Source organism: Venustampulla echinocandica (assembly GCF_003357145.1).
Source record: "Venustampulla echinocandica strain BP 5553 chromosome Unknown scaffold_0, whole genome shotgun sequence".
Taxonomy (NCBI): domain Eukaryota; kingdom Fungi; phylum Ascomycota; class Leotiomycetes; order Helotiales; family Pleuroascaceae; genus Venustampulla; species Venustampulla echinocandica.
Window position 1 is genome coordinate 3,130,783 of NW_022474205.1, and position 18,014 is coordinate 3,148,796.

At 49.7% G+C, this 18,014-nt stretch overlaps 6 protein-coding genes across 6 annotated transcripts; 3 read left to right on the forward strand and 3 right to left on the reverse strand.

The window, feature by feature from the left end:
- Positions 1-324: 324 nt before the first annotated feature.
- BP5553_00967 (Uncharacterized protein) lies at positions 325-1,688 on the reverse strand (the record flags this gene model as incomplete). Its single annotated transcript, XM_032009590.1, has 2 exons — positions 325-1,546; positions 1,597-1,688. 2 exons carry the CDS (start codon positions 1,686-1,688, stop codon positions 325-327), a joined length of 1,314 nt encoding a protein of 437 aa, XP_031873644.1.
- Positions 1,689-2,333: 645 nt separating this feature from the next.
- BP5553_00968 (Thioredoxin-like protein) lies at positions 2,334-2,712 on the forward strand (the record flags this gene model as incomplete). The annotated part of the gene is made up of 2 exons (XM_032009591.1): positions 2,334-2,570; positions 2,626-2,712. 2 exons carry the CDS (start codon positions 2,334-2,336, stop codon positions 2,710-2,712), a joined length of 324 nt encoding a protein of 107 aa, XP_031873645.1.
- A 1,223-nt stretch (positions 2,713-3,935) lies between these two features.
- Positions 3,936-7,752, forward strand: BP5553_00969 (uncharacterized protein; the record flags this gene model as incomplete). The annotated part of the gene is made up of 5 exons (XM_032009592.1): positions 3,936-4,701; positions 4,748-5,609; positions 5,660-6,226; positions 6,277-6,369; positions 6,429-7,752. The coding sequence occupies 5 exons, from the start codon at positions 3,936-3,938 to the stop codon at positions 7,750-7,752; spliced, it is 3,612 nt and encodes a 1,203-aa protein (XP_031873646.1).
- A 2,373-nt stretch (positions 7,753-10,125) lies between these two features.
- On the reverse strand, positions 10,126-11,226 carry BP5553_00970 (uncharacterized protein; the record flags this gene model as incomplete). Its single annotated transcript, XM_032009593.1, has 3 exons — positions 10,126-10,766; positions 10,832-11,087; positions 11,161-11,226. The coding sequence occupies 3 exons, from the start codon at positions 11,224-11,226 to the stop codon at positions 10,126-10,128; spliced, it is 963 nt and encodes a 320-aa protein (XP_031873647.1).
- Positions 11,227-11,987: 761 nt separating this feature from the next.
- BP5553_00971 (uncharacterized protein) lies at positions 11,988-12,835 on the forward strand (the record flags this gene model as incomplete). Its single annotated transcript, XM_032009594.1, has 5 exons — positions 11,988-11,994; positions 12,077-12,127; positions 12,187-12,504; positions 12,568-12,642; positions 12,714-12,835. The coding sequence occupies 5 exons, from the start codon at positions 11,988-11,990 to the stop codon at positions 12,833-12,835; spliced, it is 573 nt and encodes a 190-aa protein (XP_031873648.1).
- Positions 12,836-14,649: 1,814 nt separating this feature from the next.
- On the reverse strand, positions 14,650-15,974 carry BP5553_00972 (Uncharacterized protein; the record flags this gene model as incomplete). The annotated part of the gene is made up of 2 exons (XM_032009595.1): positions 14,650-15,453; positions 15,576-15,974. 2 exons carry the CDS (start codon positions 15,972-15,974, stop codon positions 14,650-14,652), a joined length of 1,203 nt encoding a protein of 400 aa, XP_031873649.1.
- Positions 15,975-18,014: the final 2,040 nt, after the last annotated feature.

Genomic DNA, 18,014 nt, shown 5'->3' on the forward strand with positions numbered 1-18,014 from the left:
AATCGTGTACAAGTATTGCGTTCTGAGAAATTCTTGAGAGAGTTCGCAAATGGCATGGAAGAGTTTTCGGCTCCATAACATCGACTAATTGGGTATCTATTATCTGCAGTGGGCCACATAACTGTACATATTGAAATGTATGTGATCATCCATTGCTCCCATCATATTGCGGAAAACGCCCATTAAACTGCCCTCCAAACGCCAGGCTTCAACTTGACCACCACTTTAATCAAAGTACACATCTCCTTTCTTAGTGCCCTCGTCGTCTGCTCTGCCTTTTACCTTTACTTAACACGGCAAATACTACTTGCGTAAGCTTTCGGCTCAATCCTCCTTCTCGCCAGCTACAAGATCGAACCACCCGGTGCACATATCTAACCAATAAACAGTTCTCCAATACATACTAGCTCTGTCCCAGTCGAACTCTCCAGTCTCTTTTCTCGGTACCTGGCTCCCAATAACCTCCCCACTGAACCAGCTCAAGAATGGTACTTGCGCCATTATTCTCTGCCAAGATGACTTTTGAGGTAAGAGCGCTTCTTCCGCTGGGAGGAGTTTCGCTCTCCTGGCGGTTGGGATACGTTGGCAGAAGACCTGGGACATCTGGGGTTGAGGGGTGGGTTGGACCGCAGATTGGGACGTTGGTTGGCCAATGACGGTCCCTGAAGATGTAGTTCCGGCCGATAAGGTACCGGTTTCGACGGTGTCAGAGGATGTATTGGAGTTTGTGGGGGAAGTGACGGAAGCCTCCCGTCCGACTTGGCTCATTGCCGGTGTTGTGAAGGACCGTGGGAGAGTATGGGATTGTCGAGGTGGCCCAAACAGTCCATGCTGACCTGCAGCTGTGCCTACAGTCTGCGCGGCGCGGCTTGACCCTCCTACTGTGATCGCTTCATCAGAGGTGGGAGGGACGCCTCGATAGAGTTCAGCGTAGACTACATGTCCTAATACGGTTTGTGGGGAGGCATCAACAGCTGCTTCCGCTCCCTCAGTCGAGTCGAATGTCACTTTTATCCAATGCTCGCCGCCGGCAAATCTCATCGCTTTCGCCTTCTCTTCCGCCGTCATGGGATGTGTCCGGAGGGTGGCTGGATCTCTCAAGTCGGACTTGTACCGACGCTGTTCTAGTGGAGGATGTCTCGGGTAGTCTTCACATATTCGTCCGCCAATTCGCTCATACTCTCTTATCGCTGCGTACTGATGGGTACCTTTGAAGCCTCGTAAGATGACTTCTGTAGGCTCTTTATGGACATATCTCGCAGTAGTGCCTGTGTTGCCTTCGGCGGATGTCAGGGCCCCTGACGCCGATAGATTAGGCTGGGAGGCCGATGAAGGTAATGAGGGATTGCGCTGTGGTTCGGGCGCAGCGGTCGCTCTGCTGGTCAGGAAGTTCGAGAAGATGGCATCGGCGGCTACCAGAGTTGGATCTTCACGTTTGGCCGCCGGCGTTCCAGTTCTTGATCGCGATCTCCTTGTTGATTTCCCAAATGATCCAGTCTCTGCTACGGTTCTCCGCGGCCGCGGTACTGAGGGATTGCCGTCATTGCTGCCAGAGTCAGAAAATCAGTTCACCAATGCACGCGGAAGGTGGCCTACCCAGGAAACAGCATCGCATACGGTCTTTGTATGCCGTCTTCGCCAACATACAGTTCCTCATCTGGGACGTTGTGTAATATCAATGGCGGCATTATGGCAAATGGTCGAATGGTCGAAGGTGGCTAGCTAGAATGTTCAAGAGCGTGACGCAAGGGAGACGGGTATTAAATTGCTGCGGCGTATACCGTCGTAGCATGGGGCCAGGGAGGACTGGGGTTGTTCCAAACTTCCAGCACACACGTTGACTGCTTCGTAGATGGAGAGCTTTGGAAGTATAAATTTATTACGCGATCTCTCCGGGCAACGAAGGTGAAAGCGAACTGTCAATATGGCAGCCACAGTGTGGCTGCGAAAATAAGGTACGAGCATGCGGATTAGTAGCGTGGGTAGCGTTAGACGTCGTACGAGTACGAGTAATAAGTCTTAACGTCATAACGTCGATCGCATCCGAAATAAACAACTTCCTCTTCCTGTTCTCTTCTTCACATTACCCTTTATCACCACAACTCGGATATTCCTGCCGGCAAGATGTTTCGATTTGTGAGTCTCTATCAAGAATTCATCTCTTGAGGTATCCTTTGAATTATATCGATTGGATGGGCTTAATCCATTAGTATTTCCGCTAACCACTCTCTTCTGGGTTCTAGCACAAAACTCTCGATGTTATTACCCTCTTCCACAAACCAGCCTTGCCAGCTTCCATAAGGGTACATTCACTCCTAAAACAGGCGTCCGCAATGTCTGGCACCACAGCGACTGAAGACCAAGCAAGCGACCATTCAGCCCAGACCCGGCTAGAAAGAAGCGAATTCCAACTCGACGTGACTGAGGAGCCTCCTACTCCCGACCAGCTCGAAAGCATCATTCAATATCTCGAGCCCTCCAAAATACCTATGATAGTCAAGGGTGCGAGGACGCAAGTCGATGCCATGAAAAAACTCAAGGAGGATCCGGAAAGCTTCCAAAGACCTGTTGTATGTTGCCATTTCCGCCCTTGACCCATTGGGGATGTAACTGACATACCATCAGACTGTTGATTGGGAACACGGAAGAGCTGTCACTGGGGACAATGAGTCAGAGATCTTGAAAATGATAGAGGGACTTGGGAAAAAATAGGTTTGATTTTGGAATTTTTGCGACAGCGTCGAGTGAGGCCAGTACTACTACTGGTATGTTAATGGGATGGTTCTTCACAATACCATCATAATGCAGAACCCCTTGTTTAAATTCTTGCAAATGCGTCGTATTCGCCATTTCTTCTATGTGGTCATCAACCCAAGTAGGTCTTTTGGGATAAAAATGCAGTTGGGAAGTTCAGCCCTCAATGAACCAAGCCTTCCTTGTAGTAATGGGTAGATCCCTCACATATTAAGGAGTCAGCATCGCACTAGACTCTGCTTTCAAGTAACTGTGGAATTTGCTCCCAAGCATCCCGAAAATGGGCCTGCAGTCGCTTTAGACAATGAAATATCAGGAGGGACCCCACAGACAGATATAACGGGTTCCAGCTTTATGGAATTTACGTCCTATAATCTTCCAAGGAGCTTGTGGGTCCAAAGTGCCACAAGAGCCAAATGATTCTTGATCGGATGGTTAAGATATTGCTGCAAGTTTGAAATTACTATCTTATTTGCACAGCCAGAATGTGCTCCACGTAGATGCACATCTCCAACCCAAAGTTACAGGTTGGCCAAGGTGGGCAAGGCAAGCAGAGCAGAGCAGAGATAACTGACCACGCAAAAGTGAATTTGTTGTTGTTACTTTCGCCTGTGTCGCGCCTTCCTTTAGGTGAATTGTGCGCAGCTTGATTCGATCTGCCTTTATATCACCGCTTCCTCCTCCCTTTCCATCCTTCTTTCCCTCTCCACATCGACTCTTGCCAACTACGTTTCTCTTCTTCACACGCACTCTGACTTTCATCACTTCCTATCTGCTTCTTTGACAACACACTGGTATCAACCACACCTTGTTTCCTGGTGTTCTTTGCTGCAGTGAAGTCTTGTCCTGTCAATGCTTCTCCGCCTGTTTTACCTTCAACCCAATCACACGCGACAAACACCAGAGGGTATAGATCCTTATTACACTGTAACGAGGTGTTCGATCCCGCATTAGACACTTCGTTGTTCACCTCTCAAGACTCCTGCCTCTTGTGCACCTTGTGCACATCGCTTCCAGCTTCCACCTCCCCGTTCACTCTCACCTTTGAAACGACATCACCGACAGCAGTACCTCGCCACAAATCCAAGACATACAACACTTCCACATAAATCCAAAGAAGAAGATCCACAAGGATCTTCCACGTTGTCAAAGGAGCAATGAGCTTTTACTACCCCGCCAACATGATCTCAATTCCATCGGAGCAACCTCCATTGGCCACTCCAGCTCCGCCTTCAGGAAGCTATAGCGAGATGCCGATGAACTTCTATCAGGTCCCTTTCTCATCTCAGGCCATCTTCTCTACACTCAACGGACTGCTCCCAAAACGCACACTTGAAAAATCACTCCCTCCCCCCATCGTCCGATCAAACTTCAATTCAGATGTCATCCAGAAAGCTGAGATTCTCAGAGAGAAGTTTCCCACCATCGCACGGTCGATGACTACCCCTACTAAATGGGAGGATCTCTATCAATTCTTTGATGGCTATGACCTCTATGCTGACGGCGCAGTGTTTTGTTTCTACGTTATATCCGAAATTTCGAGGAAGAACCAGTATCTGGCAGCTTCCTTTGCGAATGAGATTTTCAAATATGCCGCAGAATGGATTAGCTATCACAAGGAGCAAGTCTTACGCAGCCCTCCAGCCCAAGACCTCATTGATCTCTTTCTACCAGAGGAGTTGGAAGGCTTGGATACCATGACCAGGGATGAGATTCAGTCGTTGGGAGTTGCCTTGGAGCAGCATCGCCGTATACTGCTTGAGGACACCTTCCGACCACGCCGCGTACAACCATTGTATCCGGTTCTCGAATGCTCTCCCGATATGGCCGCCAGCTATCTACCTCCAAGTCCGATGTTTGGCCACCAGCAAGGCATCTATCATGGTTCCAATGGCTCTCATGGTACCAAGGCCTCTCTGGCACCTATCTTGTCTCCTGTCGCTTCTGGTAACGTTCATCCCCTTATTGGGAGACCGTGCTAATATTATTATAGACGAACTACATCCGTCTCATCCGCGTTCCCCAGCATATAACACTTCACTTCAGAATCAACACCAGCTAGGTGGGGCTATCAGTCACTCATCGAACCAAAATAGAGGGGGGTGCAACAACATTGGAAATTTTCAAGGGCCGAATAGACCCCGAGGGATCTCGCTGAATAATGGAAATTTTCAGGCGCCGAATAGACCTCGTTGGCCCTCTTTGAGTAATGGGAATATCCGCGCACCGAACAGGCCTCGAGGAATGTCCGACATCCCTCGTAGCGGTTCCGGGTTATCGAAGTCTAATTTCTTCCCTGCCTCGCAGAGTGGACGAAGAACAGTGTCTAATACCGCGCGCCCGAGTCCGTCAAAATCACCGAAGAGTGAGGAACCTATTTGGGTCCATACCGGACATTCCCAAATCTCGTCGTCTGGAGACCGGTTTTCGCGCCGCATTAGTTCATGCTCTAGTAGCTCTAAATTTCGAAATATATTCAACGATGCTAGAGTTCTAGAGTCTATGGATACGCAAGGAAGACGCTCGTTTGCGCCATCTTCTTCGAAGGTCACAGCCACAGTGGGGGGCCCCCGTGAACCTCAACACTCCGAGGACTCATTGGTACCGTTAGATATCCCATTCGCAAATGATCCCAGAGCTCGCATTTCCTATAAAGGTACATCAACATACTTCTACACTGGCGATACAAAATATCCGAACTTTGACGAACAATACCCCCGGACAGTATACGTTGGGAACGTAACCCGCGAAGCATTCGTCTCGCATGAATTGCATCGAGTGATGGAGCGATGTGGAGAGGTTGAGTCAATTACTTACTTGAACCGGAATCCGCCTAGCAAAACTGCATTCGTTGCGTAAGTTCTGTTTGCCAAATCTAAATTAAAGTAACTAATAGATTTGGCAGGTACTCACAATTGGAATCTGTGAACAATGCTATTTGGCGTTTGCATGGATTCCGAATGGAATCGGGAGATGTGCTTATAGTCAGTCCCTCGCGTCCGAGAAAGAGAGAGCGCGCGGATAGTCAGTTCAGTCAACGGAGCTATGGATCCAGTCGCTCAATCCACCCCCCACGGGAGTTTGATGCATATCGCCCACCTCCCCGTCGCCACACAGGCCAGAATCAACCTCTATCTTACGCTCAATCTAGTGGCCGAAATTTCTCTCCGCCGGCCATCACGAACTGGGCCACAGATGCTTCACCATCGACGGATGTCGGAATTGCGATACCAGCGATGTCGGCTATGTCTGAATTTGCACAGCATCAGGCCGCCCTGAATCGTCTTACATCGCAGTTGCCGCTAAATTCTGTTCAGAACCTCCCAACTTCTCCCAAGAAGCCCAATGGTCAAGGGCGGTGGATGCAGCCATGCGCCCCAAAATCACCCAGTAAGTCGGAGAACCGGAGCTCTAGGGTAGGAACATATGCCTCCCATACGCCGTCAATCAAAGGGAATTCTCCAAACAAGAGGTAAGTTATAATTCGTCCGCACACCTTGACTATGGTAACATTAGTTTCAGACCTCAGAAGTCAGTTGCGAATAATGAAATCGAAAAGAATCCTCAAAATGCGGTAGGATGGAGGATCAAGGGACGGGCATCTAAGCAGAACACGTACTTAATCACCCAAACGCCTCCTAATGAGCCTTTACTAACTTTTCTTTTGAATGCAGGTCAGCCCGACCTACGCCAGCCGCGAGCCCTGTAAGATCTCGATCAATGATGAACCTAGATGAGCCGAGAGGCCAACCAGGCGACGTACACCCATCTAACGTCAAACTCGGATTGGCCGCCACTCTCGAGCCTGTTAAACTTAAACTGATGAAGTCCGAACCATCTCAGTCCAACACCGTGCTGCGGGAACAAGAACCCAAACAAAAAGGACGGAAGGCCCTACCAAAGAAAAAGCACTCAGTGCCCGCTGCTACTGGTGGGAATTCATCGTTCTCGGCGACTACTTCTTCAGCTGTGACTGAAACTTTTGGCCGCTCCAAATCACCTAATTGTACTCCCTCTCCAGTGGACGAGTTGGTTTCTGCCAAAAGTATGACCTCCCTTAATACCTTATTGTCCAACCAAGAGTCTACTATCACCACGGCAAAATCAGATACCAACTTATATTCGACGGCTACTAAGCTTGCAAACCGGAATTTAAAGTCTGATATTCACGCAAATCCTCCATATCAACAGAAGTCTAGGCAGAGCACTGCGGCTAAGCGACAACGAAAGGGTAATAACAAGGAATATAGGGGGAATCAAAAGACAAATATATTAGCTAAAGAGAGCGAGTCATACCTAGATATGCAAACCCAAAAGGACCATGGCCAGAAGAGTGACCATAAAACTAGCCGCAAATCTAGTACGCCGGTTCAGTCCAAAGACAACAACGAAAATAATACCTCAGCGAAGGCTATCTCAGGCAACCAGACTCGGCTGGATGACACTAATGAGAGGATGCTGGCTGGGGCAAGTTATCCTCCGAGCAATATCCCCATCACGATCAGCAGCTCGAATCAAAAGCATTCGCCAAAGCAGCATGGTCAAGATGACCTCTCAAATAATCAGACTGGCGGTCTTCAAAATGGAATGTCTAAGAATGGTGGTAATTTCCTACCCCAAAGCCACAGCAAAAAAGCTAGCAGTAGCTCATCGATAAGCAATGGGTCTCTTCGGAAATCGGATGTGAAATCCGGGATAGGTTCCAACGCAGCTCCCAACGTAGCTTCCGACAAAGTATCTAACACCCCTCAACGATCTCAACAGGAAGTCGCCATTTCCAAACAACCTCAACCGGCAATCCCTCATGAAACTGATATTAGTGATCCCAAGAAATGGCCAGCCCTCGGTCCGGTTGTCTGCCCCCTAAAGAATTCGGTTGTTGAAGGCAAGCGTCTACCTCCAAATGCCTGGACGCGTTCGATAGCACCTCGACGGGCCCATAGCGGACCAATCATCCCCGCTGTTCCATTGCTTAAGAACATCCGCCCACAGCCGTAAGTCGTAAGAATCCCCGAACTCTTACCTAATTTATTGGGAGGCTAATGGGTTTACAGGTTCGTTACTCTGGGAGGGCTGGAGTGGCCGTTTGTTAAAATTTGCAGAGCAAAATGAATTATTTTGGAACTTTCTCGAGAAGGTGTATGGGAGCCGGGTCTAAGGTGGAGAATCAACAAACGCCGGGGAGAAGAATGGCTGTATAATCCAAAATCGGTAGCATATCATAGGAGAATCAAGACATGCTATTATCCCGATAGTAAATTTGACTCACTATCGACAGATTTGGTAGTATGCATAGCTTCTTACGATGGCCTACATTTAAGATTAAAACCCAGTCCTTTCCAGTTGCTTAATTATAGGTTGATTTGACGAACTTCCACGTAAACGATAGATAACTTAGATGATGCACCGGACGACAGATGCTTGCCACAAACCTTAAAGAAGCTAACTTCCCCTCTCTGGTTTACGATCTTCATCATTTCGACCGTCGATAAGAGAATAAAATCATGATACAATAAAAGAATTGTGCCAATTACTAGTCCGGAAATCTCAGTCCTATCGTTATAGAAGAAAACTTTTCCAAGATCTATAAATAAATTAAAATCGACAACTTTACAGAAATTGCATATTAGAAATTGCACATCGGGAAACATTTAAGGTGCTCTTGGTGCCAGCTATTCAAGAAATCCTCGTGCCATCTTTCAGTATCCGTGATGCATCCCGATGCACTAAAAAATTTCTCGTTCTCACTCCTTCTGGTGCGAATTCTGCGTCGGGCTTTTACTATTTTTGCAATAAAGCCTTGATAGTGGGAGGCATATATTACAATAGGCATTTTTACTTCAACCAAGACCAGCAATGTGGCGCAGCGGAAGCGCGCCGGGCTCATAACCCGGAGGGCACTGGATCGAAACCAGTCATTGCTATCTCTCTTCAAGTTAAATTTTTTTTTCTTTTTCTTTTTCGTTCAAGAGAGGGGCGTTTTTGGTCGGTTATTTTTTTAGTGGTGGGACCGCCCCCCTTGCTGCAATATGGACACATTTTGCAAGCATTTATTTATTTTATAGCATTTTATTTTATTTTATTTTATACTTTTTGAGGAGCAGGAGACATGATCCATTTTTCGGACAATTAAACGAAATGGGCTGTCTCCATTTCTTTGTGATATTGTTGGAAGATTGGGTTGGTCAGCTGCTTGGGGAATCCTCGGATGAAGACTCTGCCAAAATGACTCAGACTTTATTTTTTCGGCAATTCCGAAATAAAAAGTTATTTTTGCTTCGGGTTTCTTGGGAGTGTGGAATTTAGCTTTTCATAGCCATACAGCTAGTAGTATCGGCACTCGTAGAGTAATAGGAGGAATTCAGTCAACGATGTGTTGGCGTGCATGTGGGTCATGTGACATCCCCCCCTTTTCGCTTTTGACGGCCAAGAGCATGGTAGCATGCTGCTCTCTAAAACAGCACTCCATTTGCCTCTTTCCAACCAGAAAGTTTGGCCAACAGCACGAATTGCCCTTTACTAGTATTAGTGTTATATAAGCTGCCAATGGTGGCGTACGCCTATTTTGCCGTTCTATCACAGCTTTTATATTAATACGGTCAATTCCTCCTCAATACCCTTAGACCTACCAAACAACCAAGCACATGCTGTAGAATTACGTTCCTGCCCACGAGATTCAACAGATTGTTCTCAAATTTGGCCATTCCGACCGAGGTAGGAAGGGTACTGGCCCTACTGGGAGACTTGAATGGTGCAAATTTGCAATGTCGATATCAAGGTCAATGGCATCTTCCTTTAGATCATTACTGCGAGCAAATCGCTCTACGGCATCTATTACCATCTGGATGCGAGTTTTTTGGAAGTGAAGCATTCCGGTCAGCAGGCTTTTGTCTGGTAGTCCGTGTGAGAGTCACATTGCACATTATTGTCAATATGAAAATAGTATATCACCCTTTGCCATTAATCGCAGTGTATGGAATAAGCCTCTCTGATGTTCCAAAGTGTGGACTTGAAGAGTGAAGAGTGGACATCCCTAGTAGAGTCAAAGTAGCTAATGGCTCTGGCCTGAATGATATTGCTAAGCTGATGGAGTGCTCATTTATGGATATGGAATAGTGACTTGCGGCTTTAGATACACTTTCTAGAAATCTAGGTCTTAAATGGAGACGAAAGAACAATGGCAGATACTAATGAGGTAGGGACCTAACTTACTGAGCATAGGCAGGATCAACCTCATCCTAGTAAGAATAACAACTGAGCAGGAGTAACAACGAAAGCTAACTGGCAAACCAGGCAAGTACGCAAACGCAAACGCCCCTTAACCCGCTGTTTGATATTTTCAACATGTTCTCCAACTTAGATAATACCTGGTCATGCAGAAGAAATAAGCTCAGTGCCCTCTCTTGCACTATCCCCCGAGCCCCTATTCCCACTCCTCCCAGCAGTCGCCACCCCAGCCGCCTTCCTATCCAAATGCGCCAAAAACATATTAGTCAATTCATTCACAACACCCAGTAAGACAAACACAGGTAGAATCTGCCCAAACGTCCACTCGCGCTCTTGCTCGCCAATATTATTCCTCGAGATCGTTTGCTCCAGCGAAACAACAGCATAAATACTAAACCCCACCATTGAAAGCATACCGACCCACTGACTAACGCGAGGGTTTTCAACTTGGCTGGGGTTGGGCGTAGTCTCCCAAGTCGACATGGGCCCGAGGTCATGCTTGCGCTTTAAGTAGCAGAGGAGGCCTATACAGGGCGCAGCACAGGTGAGCCCGATGAGGAAGCCGACGGGGATGATGGATAGGGTGGCGATGATGAGCCAGCGGAATACAGGGCCGGTGGCGGGGATACTGACCCCGAAGACGACGTAGACTGTGGAGGAGTTGCAGTCGGGTTGGCTGCCGAAGGTTGGAGCAGTAGCCCATACATAGGCGTTGAAGGCGACGAAGGCGGCACCTGATATTACTGTAATGGCTATGATTGTGAAGACCCGCCGTGGACCAAGACCTGAGAATATCATAGGATCAGTATGCTTGATGAGTATGTCACACCGTCTGCATCCGAGAACTCACCTTGATATTGGCCCTGCGAGACAACGCTGATCCCTAGCAGCGCAAGAAGATGAATCACACATATGGCATGGAAGAGAGTGAGTTGATGACGGAAGGTCTGGTAGATGGCCGTGCATAGAAGTGCAAGTCCTTGGACGCCGAGGGCGCTGTCCACGGCGCTTCTAAATTCTCTACAATCTTCCGGCCGAGCAATTTGAGAAATGAGGAACTGGAGAATCCGCCCTCCTAACGCGAGAGCGTATATTGATACTCGAATCTGCAGGTGCTAGTTAGTGCCTAGCTAGGTCGTAGTCGATGGGTTGTGATATTATATTCAGGGGCTCACTCACTCCTGTTCCACTGACATCGGGATTGGCTTCGATAATGCATACTGCAGTCCCATTCGTTGAATTCATGTCTTATACGCCGTACGAAGTAACAGGCACTCGAATACCTCCTCGACTAGCCTTGGGCGCTAAATTTGCGGACCAAGAGGTTTAAGGGAGTGGATGCTGAGGGTCATATATCACATGCGCTGCATCCATCGATTTAGTCGTGCCTGGCCTATCGAGCGATGGAGCAAACCACCAAGTATTATATCGCAATATTGTTACAACAAAATGAGACATGAGATACGTCGACAGACATTGAGGCTCCGCTGCGCCACGGCGGCAAGGCACCGCAGGTGGCAGTGCTTGACTCTACCTCGTGGTGCGAAAGATACTCGAGAAGGCATAAACCACGCCAAGATGCGGCTGAAGCCTCAAATATTGGATTTCAGGAGATGGAGTGGCCCAGAACACAGCCATTTTTATGCAGAAGTCCACGCGCTGGTGACATTGATTGGCAACATGCAGTGTTTCGGGCCACTTGGGCCTCGCCATTATGCACGTTCCATACCATGGCAAATAGAGTATATCGGGCGCTGCATGGGTGGAGGAAAGCACATAAGGACGACGATATACTGCACTCGCGGGGACGTCCATAGGAGTTGCAACAAATAGCTTGGGTCCAACGCTCCTCCTTGTAGGACGACTTTGTAACATCTTGTTACAGATATAAATAATAGGAAGCAACGAGACCGCCCGGAAGACTCACTAATCATCAAGTACGAGTAGGATTCGCCAGCTCAAGACCGAAACGCGCATTTTGGTTGTACCTATAGTCTAGTTCAAAGATGGACGGTATGTATACTCACAAACCATTGTGCAAGCTCTCAACAAAGCCAGCCAGGCACTAACAAGAGCTGACGCTGATGCCCTCTAGGTTTCTCTCCTGCAGCGGAAATAATATCCCAGCCGCCGTTGACCTGGCGAAGTCCGCCCTCCTTCACCATAATCGCTCTTCCAAACCACTAACAATTCCACTCTTCACAGTATCGCTATTCATCATCCTCGCCGTCGTCGACATCGGCTTCAATGCCGCAGCTGGCGCAGCTGCCGCCGCGACCGGCGCCCACGTGAACTCGCAATCCGACTCCAAGACCGCGCACGATGTCGTCAATCTCTCGCGTGCAGTGGGGCTTGGGGCGCTGGCGGGACTGTTGAAGTCGGGCATTCTTGCGCTTGTCAACTTTGGCAAGCAATTTGGCGGCATGAACCTAGGAATGTGGTTGATTCTAGCGCTGGTTGCGAGTTCGTTTGGTATCTGCGTCGTGGTGACGAGTGCAGTTTCGAGTTTGGCGCTGGGAGAAGGTAGGATAGTCGATTCGGGGAACTGGGGCAGTGGGACGGCGCGTGGCTTACGGTGATTCCTAGTACCCGGAGGATTGCTCATTGCAGCGATTGTCACCGCGATACCTTTAGCTGGAGAAATGGCCGGGGTCCAGCTGGGTGCGTTCCATCTTGGCTCGTTTTCATGTTCAAAACAAGTGATGGAGTTCTGACCGACTGACTTATTACAGCTCCTGACTCGCATATCTTCGCCTTCACGCTGTTGGGCTGGGATTCCCTTGCCGGATATGTATTTGCTCGAATGGCACATAACGAAGGCACGTTGCAACCCCAAATCCCCTTGGAATACTAAATCATCTCCCTCATATTAATTCTAGTTGCCGTAGGTTTTGACATATGCTCCTACAATGCCGGTGCAGCGGCAGGAGCTGTCTATGGCGCCCTGACATGCACAAAGGGCCTCATAGTAAAATGCTGCAAGGGGTTCACGACAACGGAAACCGTAAGCGGTGGCATGGGAAGTACGACGACTATGACCAATAGATTTGGGACCTACACTATATACGACCCTCTCGGCGGGTCGGACATGGGAATGATGTGATACGTGCCGTGGGTTTTATGTAGATGGATAGATGGTACCCTTATCTAGCGCCCTATTTGTTCTTCTCCTTTGCCAGCTTTCTGTTTGCAGCTTCTTATTTTTGCCTAAGCTGGGTTTCTGTAATCTAGATGGAGTTTTAGTTTGATAGCTAATTTTGTTATTGTATAAATACATGGGATATATTTAGTTCCACATATGGATGGCTAAATAACCCTCAGACCTTTTTTCCTCCATCCCCCCTAACTGCTACACATAGGCTATGCTTGTAAAACGAAACAAACCGTGGAGGGCTTCAAACACCCCCCTATAGGACGTATATTTCTCGGTGGCCTAGCTAGCAGCGAATTCCGAGATCTACAATAACTGCCTAATCCGTAGGTGATTAAGCTGGTTGATCTATAAGCGACTGGGTGGGGGCTAGGAGACTAAGGAGGGGTCCGCGTAACGCCTTGGAATACTGTGCTGCGTGAATCGAGTTAAATTTGATGATAAGTGATTTAATGGATTAATATATATGTATTATGTATTATTCGATTAGGTGATTAGGTGAAAGTATGATCTGTACGAGTGTAAACCGAACAATAGATGAGCACTAGACCAGAGGGCATAGGGAGACGGAGTGTAGAGGGAAGTTCTGTGACCACTTACCCCCCTTAGAGACACGAGCAGCTGGCGCAAGAGACGAAAACTAATCATAGCCTTAAAGCACAACTCAAGTAAAAGTGTAACGATAAAACTTCAATTCAGTTACTTGCAATTCACTTGGGGACCCTTGCCCACTCCTCCCCGGCAATAGTATTTTGAAGATACCTGCCCCAAGCTAGCCAAACAGTAAAACAAATCAGAACCGGCCGCCCCACCCTCACGAACCCATACAGCTACAGTAAGTCACAATCGCATCCACCCAGACGAACAAAAAGTAATCAAACCAATCCCCCAAAGCAAAGCAGCAACAAGCAAACATTGTAACAACTCCCCCGAACACCGATGTTGTGCCGTGAGGCATGGTCTATCTATATTTTTAAACCCCGCCCCCCTTTGCCTTGCCCTGCCCTGCCACTTCCGCTGTAATGCCTAGTAAGATATCCTCCCTGTAGCACCATTATTTATGCGAGACATCCCCCTAGCCCCGACAAGAGCGATATCTCTGAAAACAAAACAGTAACAAAGAAAACGCGGCAACGTGAGCAACAAGAGAGGTGGGGAAATTCGCGAGAGAGACCAGCCAGCTGACTCCTCGCATCGCCGTATGAAGAAGCGGTCTTTGATGTATGCACAAGCTAGAAATTCGGTGCCTCCGCGCCATCGTTTGGATGAGCGAGAAAATTTCCTCGGCCAGCCAGCTTCGGCTCAAAACACACGTCCTCCAACTTTTTGATTCCACCTGAAATTTTGCCCCATTTACGTTGACTATGTATGAACAAACCCGCCTCATCGTACACTATACCTATCCTGGCTTAAACTGTCAAACTTGCGATATGGAGGGAAAACGAGCCTGTGATGTCAGACTCCGAGGAGGGTTGCTCCATCCAAGGGACACCAAACGAAAGGCCGCAAAGGTATTGTTAGCCCCTCCGATCTAACCGACCTAGCATACTCCGGTCGATTTCGGTGTCAGGTCTTCGTTCCATGATGTTGCCCAAGCTCATGGGATCTGCCCTTCCTTCACCAGGGCTTGTCCGTGGAGGCGGGGTACGCGACATTGACGGGAGTCCTCCTGGTGGTTGCAGGTTCGAATGCGACGATGCTGATGAGCCTGGGGAATAGTTTGATGCTGTTTGTCCTCCCGTTGGCGTTACAGGCGGAAGGCGTAGGTCTTCTTCAATAGCCTGGCGTCGGTTAGCGCTCTCGGACCGCGCGTACGGTGCTTGGTTCGGCATCGGAGGAGGCAGAATTGAAGGATGGCCGTCCTGCTGAGGCCGTTTACGCGTAGGATCCTTAGAGTACGGAGGAGAACCACGTTCAGCTGTATTGTATCCAGCTGGTTCTTGCGAGCGGGAAGATTGACCACGGTCGCCGGAGTTGTATCCAGTATCCTGGGAACGCGAAGATTGCACTGGGTCGGCCGAGCTATACGAGCCTGTCGGTGATGGTGCCGGATATTCATAGGGGGACGGTTGGGATTGGGGTTGGGATGGAACAGAGCCCAGGGGTTGTCCATGCGCCCCAAAGAGTTGGCCTGGTGGATAAACCGGGTGAGGACGCCCATCAGGACCGATAGCCATGTTGCGCATGCTTGGGAAAACTGTGTGGGCAGGAACAAACGCCTGTGCTTGCGAGGATACAGGAGTGAATATGCATTCTTGCTGAAATCGTTGGCAATTTGAGCAACGACCCTCAGGATTTTGATCGAAACCCGAACATCGAATCTGCAAGTAAATCAGCATGGTCCCATCGACGGAGCAAATTTGAAGCAAGCCGGTAAGTGAGCTGATGGAGATGGCAGTTGAAACAAGGTCGGAGGTGGCAAAATAGGAACGGCATCGCTTACCTTACGTCTCCTGCAATATCTGCATGCGATCGCAGTTCGTTGTCGCGGAGCGGACTGACTGAAAGCCATATGCTGAGGGCCACCTCTGCCATAATCCTGCTGGTAGCCTCTGTCATTAGGGTACGCTGCCGGAGGGGGTGGGGGCCTATATGGGCCTTGTTGGTACGCGGGGGTGTACCCATTCGGTTGCGATGCGTACTGCTGCTCGTAAGGCGATATAGGAGGCAATGTTACGCCGCTGCTGTTTGAAACAGCGCGCTGATGGTATGCTGCTCTGGCGCGTTCATCTTCTTCGCCTGGAGGTGGGGGGTATTGGGACTCGCGCTGCTCGCGGGGTGGGTAGCCGTTGTTCTCGTGCGGTGGTGGATACCCACCGCCGCTCTGATCCTGATAAGACATTTCTGAAGTTAAGATAGCCACGGTGAAAAATGCCAGATCAGGGATAGGGAAAGAGTAGACGGCCTTTCAACTCTCTTTCTAAAGCGCTGGGTTTGTATGGAGGTGTATAATCCCAAATGATGCTGTTGGACTGGGGGTGGAGACTCCGACGGTCGCAGAGTGATGCTGGGCGAGAGCTGATTTCCTAATAGGCTCTTGGCTTCTCAGGCCCGTGGCGACTGGAGGAAAGTGTGAGACAGCTATCGCGCTGCGGCTGAATAAGAGGCGGCGAGGGAAGATTTTGAGATTCACTTCTCCCGCAAGGCAAGGAGAACAATAAATCGTAGTGGTGGCCGAGCCGTTGCGAGCACGGGAGTCTCCCCGCTGCGTAGCTGGAGGCGGGTCTTGAGACTTCGGCCCCCTGGTGGATCGCGCCTGACTTCCCGACGACCCAGTGGCAACGCCCACGAAGAGAATCCTCGAGGTGGGTTTGACAGATCTTAGGATGTCTTTGAGGGAGGGCAGCGGCGCTCCTAATGTACGATGTCTCGCAGATCAAAGAACCTGGCAGCGCTGTGCGATAATAAGATGTGCGTAGGGCACAAGTGGGAGAAAGTGGTGTGGTGGGGGGGACGGTCCGGCGATATTAGTACGCAGGCTAGCAGACCGTGAACGATACCCTCTTGGCCTGGTGGTCCGTCAGATGGCGGGCAGCGAACAGCGCCCGGAGCAAGTTGGTTTGTGGTTGAGGTGGAATGGAGAAGAAGGGCGAGTCCGCTTTGGCCCACTGCAAATTTGAGTTTCCTCTGCCTCTCAAGGGCCGAATCGTGCCTTCCTTCCGGCGCCCGCTCAGAGTTAAATATTGCAGGCTTGATGCTGTGATGCGTTCTTGAGCAAATGACAGGGAACAGGGAACAGGGTCCTGGGCGCTGGGTCGCAAGAGAACAGGCCAGGTAAGGCTCACCCCGGGATGCCAATAATACTGGCAATGGAAATGGTGCTCGAGACTCTGCTGCGTCCCTCCGAGACGACAAGAATGCGATGGTGGGCCAGCGCAGTCACCGCACCGTATGCTTCGCGCGGCTGGGAGTTGAATGCTAAAGTCAACAAACAGCACCACGCAACTCGGCGCAACAAGTCGGAATGGGGCGCGATCGCTCAGTTGTTACTGTCCACGTCCCGACGGCGTCTCGAGTCTCGAGTCTCTACCTCGTAGAACCACCCCCTCGTGCCCCTCCTAGCTGGGGCCGTGAGTAGCCTTCACGGTGGGGATAGAACAGACGGTGACAGTTGGCCAATAAGAGCGGCGACACTAGATCTACGGTGCGGTGCGGTGCGGCGGTTTTCCAGGTCCAGCCAGAGCGAAGCCAGAAGGTCAGTCTCGCGTGGGTTCCGGCAGGGGTGACAATGATGCTATCGTCCGCGAAAAGCTATGTCTTGAGATCCGCCTTTTTTTCTTCAGGAATCTAGGAACTTTTTCTGGAGCTGCTTTGGTCTGCTTTGCTTGTTGGAGGATAGCGGTGGTAGCTTAATTTTCCGCGCGCGACTCCCTCCAGGTTCTCGAGCACTGGGTTGGATTGGATCGCAAGATCCAAGTAACGCCGTATATGGGGGGTGCTACAGCCAAGTCTCAACCAACACAAAAGCACTAGATCGGAACCTTGAAAGTGCGCCTTCGAAGCTATGATTCTGAACAGGTGCACGAGGTATACCTCCGTATGTATAGTGCCTGGCCTGCTGGGCAAAAAAAGGAGCGGAATATGGGCGGGTGGAAGTGGTGGTGGGATGGGAGATGGGGGGCGCTGATCGTGACTTTTTCGCCCTGGTTCGGATAGGAGCCGTTACAGTTGATACGGGGCGGTCTCGTTCCTGCGGCCACGGTAGACGAGCGGTGCGATTGAGATATGCAGTATGCGACACGCTGCAAGGCGCTCCTCTGGTGTCGTCGTATCGGTCAATGGACGAATCGAGGGGTGCGGAACCAACGAGAGGAGGGCGGCGGCGCTGTCGCAACGAGGTGACGGTGACGGTAACGGTGATGGTGACGGTGACACTGAGGGT